This window comes from Myotis daubentonii, chromosome 1, assembly GCF_963259705.1.
Source record: "Myotis daubentonii chromosome 1, mMyoDau2.1, whole genome shotgun sequence".
Classification (NCBI taxonomy): domain Eukaryota; kingdom Metazoa; phylum Chordata; class Mammalia; order Chiroptera; family Vespertilionidae; genus Myotis; species Myotis daubentonii.
The window spans coordinates 174,812,961-174,826,153 of NC_081840.1; the positions used below are offsets into that span (position 1 = coordinate 174,812,961).

The 13,193-nt window shown below is 45.9% G+C and overlaps 1 protein-coding gene across 1 annotated transcript in view; it reads right to left on the bottom strand.

Moving 5' to 3' along the window:
• Positions 1-11,568, bottom strand: part of PKD2 (polycystin 2, transient receptor potential cation channel) — a 62,754-nt gene extending 51,186 nt beyond the window's left edge. The window contains exons 1-2 of the mRNA XM_059665817.1: positions 10,831-11,568; positions 2,185-2,298 (exon numbers count right to left, since the gene is read on the bottom strand). Coding sequence (XP_059521800.1) covers positions 2,185-2,298; positions 10,831-11,431 — 715 coding nt within the window. The 5' untranslated portion in view covers positions 11,432-11,568. The remainder of the gene's footprint in view (positions 1-2,184; positions 2,299-10,830) is intronic.
• Positions 11,569-13,193: the final 1,625 nt, after the last annotated feature.

Genomic DNA, 13,193 nt, shown 5'->3' on the forward strand with positions numbered 1-13,193 from the left:
TGCATATGTAGGCACAATGCAGGGAGGCGAAAGGAAAAGCAGGAAGAAGCCCCCTGCCACTGACAGTGATCGGAAACCCAGGGGGGAGCTAAGAGCTGGGGGGCAGGGCAAAGGCGGCCCTGGGGCCGCCTTTGCCCTGCCCCCCAGCCATGATCAGAGAATCAGGTGCCTTTTCCGCCCTGGCCAGTGATAGCAGGAAGTAGGGGTGGAGCCAGCGATGGGAGCTGGGCACGGTCGAAGCTGGCAGTCCCGGGAGCTAGGGGTCCCTTGCCTGGGCCTAAAGCGGAGCCCACGATCGCGGGGCCGCTGCAGCTGCAGGTCCCCGCTGCCCGGGCTGGACGCCTCAGCCAGAGGCGTTAGGCCTGGGCAGGGGCGGAGCCTGCAACCGCGGGGAGCCTGCAACCTCTGCCGGAGGCCTCAGGCCTGGTCAAGGGGCCGATCCGGTGATTGGTGATCGGAGGGTGATGAGGGTCAACTCCTCTGGCCGAGGCATCAGGCCTGGGCGGGGGGGCTGAGCCAGGGATTGGGGGGATATGATGGTCCCCTTGCCCAGGCCTGAAGCCTGGGTCAGAGGCGTCAGGCTTGGGCGGGGGGTGGAGCAAGCGATCAGAGGGAGATGGGGGTCCCCTGCCCAGGCATGATTCCTGGGCCAGAGGCCTCAGGCCTGGGTGGGGGCCAGAGCCAGTGATCAGGGGGAGATGGGGGTCCCCTGTCCAAGCCTGACACCTCTGGCGGAGGCGTCAGGCCTGGGCAAGGGGCCGATCAGGCGATCGGAGGGTGATGGGGGTCTACGCCTCTGGCCGAGGCATCAGGCCTGGGCAAGGGGCCGATCCTGCGATTGGAGGGTGATGGGGGTCAACGCCTGAGGGTTTCCAGTATGTGAGAGGGAGCAGGCTGGGCTGAGGGACACTCCCCCCCACACACACACCCAGTGCACGAATTTCGTGCACCGGGCCCCTAGTAATTCATAAGAAAAAAACAAGAAGATGGATTAGATGGATATTGTTCATATAGACATACTTTTTAGCTTAAATAACTTATTTTTTTTTAAATTTCCAGTTGGATAGGCAAAATTTCAGAAAATGTAAGAAGTCACACCCTGCTAAAGCTCATTAAGTGCTTACTAGTATTAGTAAGAAGCAGTGTGGAGATATGAAATAAATCAATATTCAATTTCTTAAAATTATAAATATTGAAACTTTGATGTTTCTTTAACCTTTTATGTTCAACTTACAAATCTTTTTATTTTTTTAAATCTAGTAAATAAAAATTGTTTTTAAGGAAGCTTTCAGCACTTAGTCAATTACATTCAAGGGGGGTTAATTTTAATGTAATAAGAATGGCATTATCAAAGTACTGATTACATTTTTATTCTTTCCATTTACATAAAAGGGGCCTCTTTCTAAGGTTGGTGTGGATTTTTAAGCACTTCCAAGTGTACACTATAAGAATAAACTCTTTTTCTGGAGGAGTATAGCAAGAGATTTGGTGGTCACAAATCCGTTTCCTTATCTGTTCTCATAAAGGGCTTTAGAAGGGACACTACAGAACTCTATCACCCAACACCCTTTAATTCAAAGGATAACTCCACTGACCGGCTCTTTAAGGAAAAATGGTTTCTAAGACTCATTTCTGGCTAAGGCTTCCCTCCCCTCCCAGAGGATGCAGGGACATACTAAAGAAGAGAGAAAAAATAAAGAGATCGGTCTGCAGTAAGTTTCCTATACAGTAAAAATCTGGTGATTCTTGAAGAATGAAGGCACTCACACCACATATTAAATATGAAAGAAAGGGACTATATTACATATATCCATAAAAGCAATATTAGGTGACATTATATGTATTTTCTCAGAGTTACATTTGGGAAGTCATTTTGCTAATTATTGTTAAGAAATCTAATGCAAAAAAACCTTTTACTTAGAAGGTATGTGGCAGGTTACCACTTGCATCTCAGAGTGAAAATGGTCACAACTGGCAATGAACTGGTCAATCAGATAATCCTGAATTTTAATTAATGTTTACCAGAGAAGAGAGTTTGACCAAATTCTAAATTGGAATTGAAAACAGAGCAGAGACCTTCTGAATTAACCCTTGTGGTGCATACAGGATTCCTTTCAATTATGATGTTGACGGGTCCCATACTCCCAAACCTTTTCCTTTACTGGAAGGACCTGTTCTACTTACAGATGCACAGGACTATGAGAAAAAGGAGGTATGTGGCCAGCTCCCGCAAAACGCTTTTCAGGTATTTCTCTCGGTTCGTGTTGCTTTCCTCCATAAGTCTTGTTCCCCAGAGACCTTTAAAATAATAATGAAAGATGTCTTTTTTTAAAACCTTATGAATGGCAAAGGAAAAACATAAAATAGATAGTATAACCGTTAAGGGAGATTCTCTGATATTTTTTTTTAGCATGCTCTGAGTGTATCTGGGAAATTGTTTCAGCAGGAGTACCTTAGTAAAAACTTAGCAAGAGAACAGGAAATGAGGGCAGCCTACAAGAGAGATTAAATCATTGTGCATACACATCAGCTCTTCCTATATGGTAATTATCCTATTACTAAACTTAGTACATGCGGAAACTACATTGCAAATGATACCTTTTAAGTCACCCCTGAGGAAAAGAAGTCCTGGTTGGAGCATCCTTTCCCTATTGGAACATCTATCAAGCTTCTAACACACCGGCCTAAAATCTCTGCCCTCTGCCCTTAGTCGTTTTAAGAAACTAGCGACTGATTACACTAAACACGCTTAGTTTAACAGATTTTTTAAAGTGCCAATTAACATATACTCTTTAAATAAAAAGCAACAACTTAGCCGACTTCTCTCTTTGGAGAGAGTAAAATCAGCAACCATGTTCTGTATTTTTGCAGATGGAAAAAGTGTTGGGCCGGCTGAGCGAAGATGACATAACCTCCGCGAGCTTGCTGGAGAGAGTTACCGCAGTTTGGGGCTGGCAGACAGCCGTGGTGGCCGTCCAAACCCCCATTAATGAACAGTGTGGTCAAGTCACATTGCTGGTTACTCGGAAGAGCCTTGATGTTTTCCAAAAAAGACAGACTTCCCAATCCTTTCAGTTAGATTAGGCTGGCTGTTAATGGAAGCCAACCTGGTCCCTGGTTGCCTCACACTTTTATTCCACAGACTTTAACCCCTTCCATCACTGAGGTTCACAGAGCTTCTTAAACCACAATCCAGCCACGTAGAGACAGAGGGCAAATGGTGCATGGCCTTCCACTTCGAAGAAATGACTTCATCACTAGTGTTTATGTATTCTTAAGTCTTGTAATAATACATTAGTTCTGCTCCTAAATTCGAGTATTTCATTTCCTTTCATTTCTCCTCCCAAATTTCCTTTAGGAAAATCAGCGTCTGAATTCAAAGACACTGTGTTACGCATCATAGATTTCACCACACTGAAAGTGGAGCATAACTTATGACCAGGTTCGCTTCTGCCAAGATCTGGTAGTTGTCAGGGAATTACTCACTCAGAAGAAATGCAGCAAGCAGAATGTTTGTTCGCTGAAACTATCATATTAAAGAATTATTACAAATTTATATGACATGGAAAATTACAACTCAGAATAACACAGAGGCAGCCAAATGTTAGGCGCAGTAGTCCTGGACACAACCACACCATATCTTTGGGTATATTTCCTTGGGAGGCCAGGCATAAGATATACACATAAGTAGAGACTGACAGTCTCTTTACCATCAAGAAAGATTGTTGTCTGGCCTCACTTGGGCAGTGATTTCACTCTTTCCTATGGTTTATAAACGATTATATATTAAGGAACAATCATGGTTCTTAATATTTACAAATGGTACCGCTTGACCTACAAATAGGAAAACCAAACTCCTTTCAAATTTTCTTCAAACGAAACTTGCAATGCTCTATGGCAATTAAATGCTCTAGCCCTTACATGAAACATTTCAAATGAAAAAAAAAAAAATGTCCCTTTATTTACCGAGTATGCTTTTATATAATATCCTTTTATGCACTGACTTTTCACAAATGACTCTAGCTCCTCAAATATTTATGGGTTTAAAAATTTCATCGAATTTCCCCACTGGATGTGTAGGTTGGGTCTGTCTCAGGGTACAGGGACCTCCTTACATCCTGACGGATGAGAAATGGCTGCATCCACAAATAGGGAGAGAAAAAAAAAAAAAAAAAGGCTGTGCTGTTGCCACCTACTTCCCATGTTTACAGAGCTAACAGGGTAAGAACGGGTAAGCTTGGAGTTCACATCCAAAGTGGCAGCATTCTTCAAACTCAACTGTTGTCTTTTCCCACAACTGTCCCGTTGTGGAGGGAGTGCCTGCCCAGCACTCCAGGCACTCATGGCCAGTACGTAAGGTGTCGGCAGCTGCTAGGGAGAGCGCGGTATGAGGGGTGGGCCATACCCAGCTCCCTTTGTGTTTAAGAGGGTGCTGAATTAACGGAGCACAGCACCCAGACAGTGTCTATTCCCTTGTGCAGTGTCATTGATATGAATATAGAGGAACTCAGACACAGGTAATCCAAAACACAAATGATGTGCCAAACATAAACAACTGATTTTGAAAAAAATGCCATCTTTGCATTTATTTTATCCAAATACTTCCACACCCCTTTTATTTTGCAATATATAAAAAATATCAGCGAGAATGATCTAATGTATCGCTCACCCAATTTCAACTATTATCAACTCAACACCAATCTTGATTCATCTATACCAGGGGTGGGGAACCTTTTTCCTGCCAAGGGCCATTTGGATATTTATAGCATCATTCTCCGGTCTTACAAAATGATCAGCTTAAAAATTAGCCTGCTGTATTTGGTCAAACATTTAATCATCTCACCCCTAATGCCTTGGCAGGGCCAGAACAGATGATTTTGCCGGCTTCGTACGACCCACGGGCCGGCGACCCCCACCCCTGATCTAAATCCTCACCCATTCCTCTCTGTTAAATCTAATCCCAGCTTTCATATCATTTCACCTGTAAATATTTCAGTTCCATGGTGAAACGATCCAATGTGGATCTTTTGGCTCACATTAACCCTGTCCCATCTGAAATACACTAATCCTGATGACTTTACTGACCAAGACAAAGTACATGTAGGGATTTGGAGTCAGAGTTGGGTTCAAATGAGGGCTCAGCCACTTATGAGCCGAGACCTTCCCTAATGTCATGAGCCTCCAATTCCTCATCTGAAAATGAGTGAACAGTACTTCTTTGCGGGGTTCTTCTGGGAAAGAGACACATGTGTAAAGCATGTAGTGGTTGGGAGCGGCCTGTCTATGCTTCAGAAACAGATCTATCTATGAAATGTCCTCCTTCTGACGCCTAGATGTTAAAGTGGTGTAAAGACCCAAATCTGTATGGACTTTGAGTCCATTCTGAATAGTCTGACTAAATGCTCATGGAATCTATAATAATAAAAGGGTAATATGATAATTAGACTGGACGCCTTCTGGACATCATTCTGGACGTCCTTCCTGATGAAGCTGGGGCTGGAGGGAAGCCAGCCGGGTCCCAGGTGCCTGTGGGCAGCCAGGGGGAAGCCAGACAGGTCCTGGGTGCCTGCCGGCGGCCGGAGGAGGAAAGCCTGGGTCCCGGACGCCGGAGGGAAGCCAGTGCTGGCAGCTGGGGGAAGGAAATCCTACTCTTGCATGAATTTTTGGGCATCAGGTCTCTAGTTTATATCATAAAAGAATCCTGTTTTTGTGCTCATGTGGGCCTTGTTTAGAAAGATAAATACAATCCTCCCTAATATTCATTGGAATTGTGGGGACACCTTTAGAAAGAGAAGTGACTTTGTATTACGATTGGTCCATTTTTCAAATAGTCAGTTGCTGCCTTATATCATACTGGCTCCCAAACCTCTCCTGAGGTGCAGACAAGTATACGTCACAGTTACCTACCAGTTCGACCTGCATCTTCCACGGACAACTCATACTTACATACCTCAAATTGAGATTTTTCTTTCTTTTTCTAGAAACCTATTTGACCTGTTTAGGTTAAAGACACCAAGCACAAACATGGGTTTCATTCTAGAATAGGCTCTTTTCTTAACCCTCATAGGGAGGTGGTCCATAATTCTGATGGTTTCTGTCCATTCAATAACTTCCTTCCATCCAGTTCACACGCCCTTGTTCCACCTTTTATCACCCCTCTTGGTTAGACCGCTCCTTACCTATTCTCCCAGCAACCAGTGCTATCCACCTTAGACTATTCTCTACATTCTTGCTAGAATCATCTTTAGATTGACACGTGATCATATCAGCCCCTTGCCTGAAGCCCCCACTGGCTTTAACTGTCCACACGAAAAAGTCTCAAAGAGCTACTGGCTTGCTTGATCTCTCTTCTGCTATTTGTCCCTCGTCCGTCCCTCCTCCCCGCTCCCCCCCCCCCCCCCCCCGCCCTTCCTTCAAAACAAACGTGTAACTTGTTTCACCTCCTCTGGCCTTTCTGGGTTGAGCCGGTCCTCTCCTCTTTGCGTCCCTCCCATATCTGGGACCTGGCATCGCAATTATTTACTTACATCTGTTTCCCTTACTAAACTCAAAGCTCCTTGAGAGTTGGGTTGTTGCATTATTCATCTCTGTATCCTTAGTACCAAGCACAAAGGAGACTCTTCATAAATGTTTGTTGGCTGCATAAATTCCGTTACTAGCATAACTTTATCACAGAGTAGCAACCCTCCAGCGAAAATAACCCTCACAGCAACAAAAATACAAAATCTCATTTATGCAAATAAAAAGGGAAAAGGACGAAGTGATGAAGTGAGGTCTGGATTAAAATAAAGGGAAAATCACAATAGCCAAAAGATGAAAACAACTAAAGTGTGCATTAACTGCTGAACAGACAAACCAAATGTGGTACATACAATGGAACATTATTTAGATATCAAAAGGAATGAAGTTCGGATACATGCTACAACATGGGTAAACCTTCAAAGCTTTATACTAAGGGAATAAGCCAGACATGAAAGAACAAGCACTGTATGATTCCACCAAAACCTGAATACTGAAATTCAGAGACAGAAAGTAGAATAGAGATTAGCAGGGGCAGGGAGGAGAGAAGATGGAGAGTTATTGCTTAACTAGAGGCCCAGTGCATGAAATTCATGTGGGGGAAGGGGGCTCCTCAGCCCGTTCTGCACCCTCTCCAATCTGGGACCCCTCAGGGATGTCCGACAGTCGGCCATCCCTCTTGCAATCCGGGACTGCTGGCTTCTAACTGCTCACCTGCCTGCCTGCCTGATTGCCCTTAACCACTCTGCATGCCTGCCTGATCGCCCCTAACCACCTCTGCCTTGCCCCCCCGCCCCCCCCTCCACCTGTGGCTTTGTCTGGAAGGAGGACCGGATAACCAAAAGATGTCTGGTCTATCAGGTCTAATTAGCATATTACCCTTTTATTAGTATAGATGGGTAGAGTTTCTGTTAGGGATGATGATAAAGTTCTGGAAATGGATAGTGATGCGACAACATAGTGAATGGGAAAGGAGGTATTATTTGTTATAGCAGCTTAGCCTGCCCTGACCAATACAGCTAGTACTTAATGATTTCTCAACAAAGAAAAAAAAAAAGCATACCAGTAGATGTCTAAAATAACAAGCAGAAAATGACTTTAACAAGTTAGTACACAAATTCACCCAGAAAACACATTCAACTTGGGAAATTCAGAAAACTGGATAGTTCGTGTAGAGTATCAAATTGTACCTTTGCACTGAAAAGAGTTTGCTAAGATGAAAGAAAACAATACCATTGGGGGTACCTTTAAGTTTGGGGAAGTCTTTAAATTTTTCAGCCATCCTTCATTTCCTTTGGCCCAGGCCTTCAGCACCTCTTTAGCACTGGCTGCCTCTTACACGGTCCCCTTGTCTTCCTGTCTCCCTCTGAAAGCTCTCCTACACAGCACGCTGCCTGACTCACAGTCCTTTGCAGCAAGTTCTGTTCTTGCTCAGAAACTTTCAACTACTTCTGAATATTAAGAGATAAATTCTTAATTCCTTAGTTAGACACAATGTTTCCCAGAGCCAGGCCTCAAACATGTCTTCTTTGCTATATTACTTCTACTAAGAAGATAGATCTAGCTACTGTTCAAGGAGGGAAAATGACCATTTGTTGTCCATCTTGGATTCATGTCATTAAACAACACAAGGTAATGTTGAAGCTAAAAGGTTGAACTCTTCCATTTTATTAAAATATGTTTTTATTGATTTCAGAGAGAAAGGGAGAGTGTGAGAGAGAGAGAAACATCAATGATGACAGAGAATCATTGATCGACTGCCTCCTCCATGCCCTATACTGGGGATCGAGCCTACAACCCAGGCATGTGCCCTGACTGGGAATCGAACCATGACCTCCTGGTTTATAGGTTGATGCTCAACCACTGAGCCACGCTGGCCGGGCAAACTCTTCCATTTTATGAACAAGCACCTGAGGCCCAGGAAGCTTGAGTGAGTTGACTAAAGTCACAAAGACAGGAGGCCTCCAGAGAAGCTCTTGACCACTCCAAACTTGAGTAACCTCTCTTACCTTTAGAAATGGAAGGCTACTTTCTGTTCTGATCCTAGGGCACTACTTACATAATACATATGAGATCCTGTTCATTGGTATCCCAAGAGGGAAAGACAAATGAATCACAACTCATTCACAGTTATTTATTTTACTTTTCTGGGTTTGTGTATAGGAAAATGGTAATATGCTATTTTAGTTTATTTCTTTTTTTTGTAGCACCTAGCAGAGTGTTAGTTTCACAGTAGGTGCTAAGTACTTAACAAATGTCATTTATTTAACAAGTGACAAGAATGCCAGTTATAGTTCTTCATAAAATAATATTTGTCCTAAAATTTTCTGTAAGATCTTTTTTTGAGCCTGCTCTCCTACTAATTAGACCATTGATTGGTAAGATATGATTTAAATATGAGCTCATTCATTGTAAATTTTCTGAAAGTTTTATTTAAAAAAAGTTAACTCATATTACACTCATATAAATATATATATATTTCATTTTATTATATTCCATTAGTTTATTCAAAGAAGGTTAAATGTGTTATCAAATGCTTACTTGACTTAAAAGGATCATGATTTACTATTACATATTAACTTATAAGAAACTTTATTCTCACTTCAGTGAATATTTTTAAAAGTACATTTAAAACAATGTAAAATAATACAGTTGACCCTTGAACCACATGGATTTGAACTAAGCAGGTCCACTTATACTGGGATTATTTTCAATTGACTTACCTGGTCCAAAACCCAGTTGTTCAAGGGTCAACTCTGCAGTTGGGAATTGGCACATGTGGAGGGACTGACTGTGGTTATAAGAGAAGGTCAGTGCCCCCAACCACCTGCTTGTTCAAGGGTCGACTGTCTATAATTTATTTGAATAGATTTGAACCTTAAAAAGTATTAGTTTTTTTAGTAATCTACTCACACAGGTTATTAAAAAAGGATCTTTCCTTTTCTACCATGTTCTGAATCAAATTAACTAGCAAAAGCACTAATGTAAAAGAAGTAGAAAAAAATGTATACTTTTTGGAGTTTCTGATTTAATTTATGAAGTACTCACAAAATGTGAAAGACTTGTTATACATTTTACACATCTCATCTCATTTAATTCTCCAAAGTCAAGAACTAAATATTGAGATTATCTCTTTTAAAAAACAAATGCAAAAGTTGGGGATCAGAGAGGTTTAGCAATTTGCTCAAGGTCACGCAGCCAATGCGTGGTAGAACTGGGGGTCTATATGTAGGTCTGGCTTGATCTTAATCATGTTGTTATGAAAATACCTGGGTGTTTTTTTGTGTGCAAGATTTTCAAAACTGACAGAAAGATTAGAGAAGGGAAGGGAAATTTTTAAAAGAAGGGAGAATGAAAACTCTTAAAAGTGGAGATTAAAATAATTCAGATGGTAAGAACAAATGCAACTCTTTTCCAAGGATGCCTCTGACAAAACTTTGCAAAAAAAAAAAAAAAAAAAAAAAAAGGATCCCCATCTGCTCTTGGAAAATTTGTGTCCTCTTAAGACACACTGGCAAGTTTGAAAATTCCTTTCCTGACTTTTGGAGAGTTGGGTGCACTGAACCAACACATCTACACACAGCTGGTATCTGGTGACTTCACTGTTTGGTTGGAATTTCAATGAACATTAATTTAGTTATTTAAAAACATACTTCCAAGTTTTTTAAAACAATGTAACTTTTTTTTACAACTGTTTTAGGAAAATGCCTAGAATTAGAAATGGCCAAATAACTGTTTTCAAAGATATTATTTTATTCTATTCGCGGTGTTCTCAACAGCACCACTCCCAGAAACAACCACACACATCAAAACAACATCAATGACAACCCAATGACACTCCTCCCACCGCTTGGAGAAGACTGGACTGTTACCCTTTCGAGAACGGGAGGAAGAGCAATGAGGGATCTAGATCTGCGGGAGAACATGGGTACCAATGCAGAACTTGGGATCTAATGTAGTAAAATGAGCAAGTATACAGCAGAACCACCATTGGGTCCACTATTCATTTTCCCTCTACAATTCAAAAAAATATCCTCAGATGTATCCTTTCACTTTAATATGGCTTTCACTTATTTCCAGACATTTTTTTTTTCCCCTCCTGGAAGAAGGAGGTATCCAACAAATTTGCACCGGGAAGGGAACAGCGGAATGCGGCGCTGGGTACCGGAAACAGAGCAGAATTAGCAGAAGTGGGGAATGCGTCTCCAGGGGAGGCGGGGACGCGAGGTGGAGCCCCGAAAGCAGCCCGCAGCGAGCGAGGGCTCCCGCCCGCCAGGTGGGCGCATCAGCCGCGGCCAGGGGCGCTCTTACCTCGCAGCCCGCGCACCAGCCTCTCGGCCCAGGCCACTCGCGGAGGCTGCCCGTCCATGGGGAGGTGGCGATGGAGCGGGTCCCCGCCGCCCGCCGGGCTGGGGTGCGGGGGGCTCCGGTCCTCTCGCCGGCGCCGCCTCCCGCTCGGGTGGCCCGCGCCGTGGTAGCCCCCCAGTCCCCGGCCCCGGGCGCCCCCGGAGCTCACGGCTGAGGACGCGGCCGACCTCCGGCTGCCCGGGCGCCACTCCACGTCCATCTCCACCACCATCCCCCCTTCTTCCCCTTCCACCTCCTCTTCCTCCTCGTCTTCCTCGGCCTCGAAGCCCGGGTTGTCGCGGCTCCACGCCTGCCGCGAGCACGACGAGAGCGGAGGGGACGGGGAGGCCGAGGCTCCAGCCGGGGGGTCCCGCGCGGCCGCCTGCCGGATGCGCTCCATCTCGATCTCCAGGCCCCGCGGCTCGCGGAGGCCGCCGGGGGCCGCCAGGCCGGCTCCCACGGCCGCGCCGCCCGCCATCAGCCGGCCCGGGCCCGCCGCTCGGGGCGCGGGCGGCTGCTTCGCGTCCCCCGGCGGCTGCGGCTGCACGCGGTTCGAGTTCACCATCGCGGTCACTGGCGCCCGGCGCGCCTTCGCCCCGCGCGGCGCTCGGCGCTGCCCGCCGCAGGAGCCATGTTCTTTTCTTCCCGGGGCCCGCCGCCCGCCGCTCCCCGCCCCCGACCTCCCCGCAGTCCCGCGTCCCTCGCCCGCCCCCTCCAGCCGCCTCCCCCTCGCCTCGCCTCGCCTCGCCTCTCCCAGCGGCCAGGGCGCGCGGTGGGGGGAGGCGCGAGGGAGCCGCCCCCGAGGCCGGCGCGCTGGGCGAGCGGCGCCCGGGCCCGCGTTCCAAGCGGAGCCGGAGTCCAGCGCGCGCGCCCACATTCCTTTCGGGTGAAAGGGCTCGGGCGGGGACCGTGTCGCCGACCCGCCAGCTCGCCCGCCCGCCCGCCCGCCGGCCGGTGGGGAAAGGGCTGTTGAGCTGTCACTGCCTGCGCGACCCTGAGGTCATGCTTGGGTGCTTGGGTCCCGTTAACTCCCAGCCACTTTTGTCTCGATTTACCAAATTGCGGGGGGGGGGGGGGGGGAGAGAAGGGGAGGGGAGAGAGAGAGAGAGAGAGAGAGAGAGAGAGAGAGAGAGAGAGAGAGAGAGAGAGAATGAGGATGAGAGAATGATGGTGTGAACCAGAGAAAGCCAGCCTGAGCTGGTCTGCAGCATGGGCACAGAAAGCGTTGCTTCCTTTGAAAACTATCAATAAACTACTAATGTTGACTTTCTTGGCTCTTGAGGACCCTCCTCTCCCGTCTTCTGTTTCTTTTTAGATTGTTTCTTCAATCTCTGTTGGCTCCTCTCTCCATCCATTGTGGGATCTTAGGGATTGGGCCTTGGGACTCTCAGATGCATGGGGCGCCCAGGGTAAGCTCATCCTCTCATCCCTGCAGGGGCCAGCCTTGGCCTCTGAGTCACAGAATCTTCCATCAGGCCCTAGGTCCAGAACTTGATTCTCATTCCACGAAGCACATTCAACTCTATTCTCTGCAACGGTCTGAAACTTAGCCTATTCCAAACCAGTTATCTTTTCCCTCCTCTGTGAAGCCTGCTCCACCTCCTGTACCCCAGTGGGAATCTGAGGCATTGCTGTCCTCCCCACCTTCCAAGCTTCACCCACTTCGGGATATCCGCATCTCTCCTCAGCCCACACCTCATCTCCCCCAAATCTTGTTACTTTTGCCCCACAGTTGTCTCTCTGGTAGGACTTCTGTTTTCTCATTCTCGTTGCTAATGGTTTCATCCAGGGCCCTTACCTTATGCCTCATTCTGTATCACATTGAATAATGGATCTGGCTGTCCATTCCACCTCCATCCTCTACTTCAGGGGCTCCACTGCTTCCAAATTATATTACAGAGCCAAAGCTGCTCATGGCACACTGATGCTTAGACACTTCTAGGGCTTCTGGCAGCTTAAAGGCTAAAAGTGAATTTCCATAGTTTGGCTTAGTAAGTTTTCATACTCTGCTCCTGTATTTGTTTGCTAGTACTGCCATTAATAAAGTCACAGACTGGGTGGCTTCAATGACAGAAATTTATTTTCTCACAATTGTATGTGCTGGAAGTCTGAGATCACGGTGTTGGCAGGGTTAGTTTCTTCTGAAGCCTCTATCTTTGGCTTGTAGAGGGCGGTTTTCCTCCACTATCTTCACATGGGCTTTTCTCTGTGTCTTAATCTCCTCTTTATATAAGGACACCAGTCCTAGTGGATTAGCATCGACCCTAATGACTTCATGTTCACTCAATTACTTTAAAATATATATATATATATATAATTTGATATTA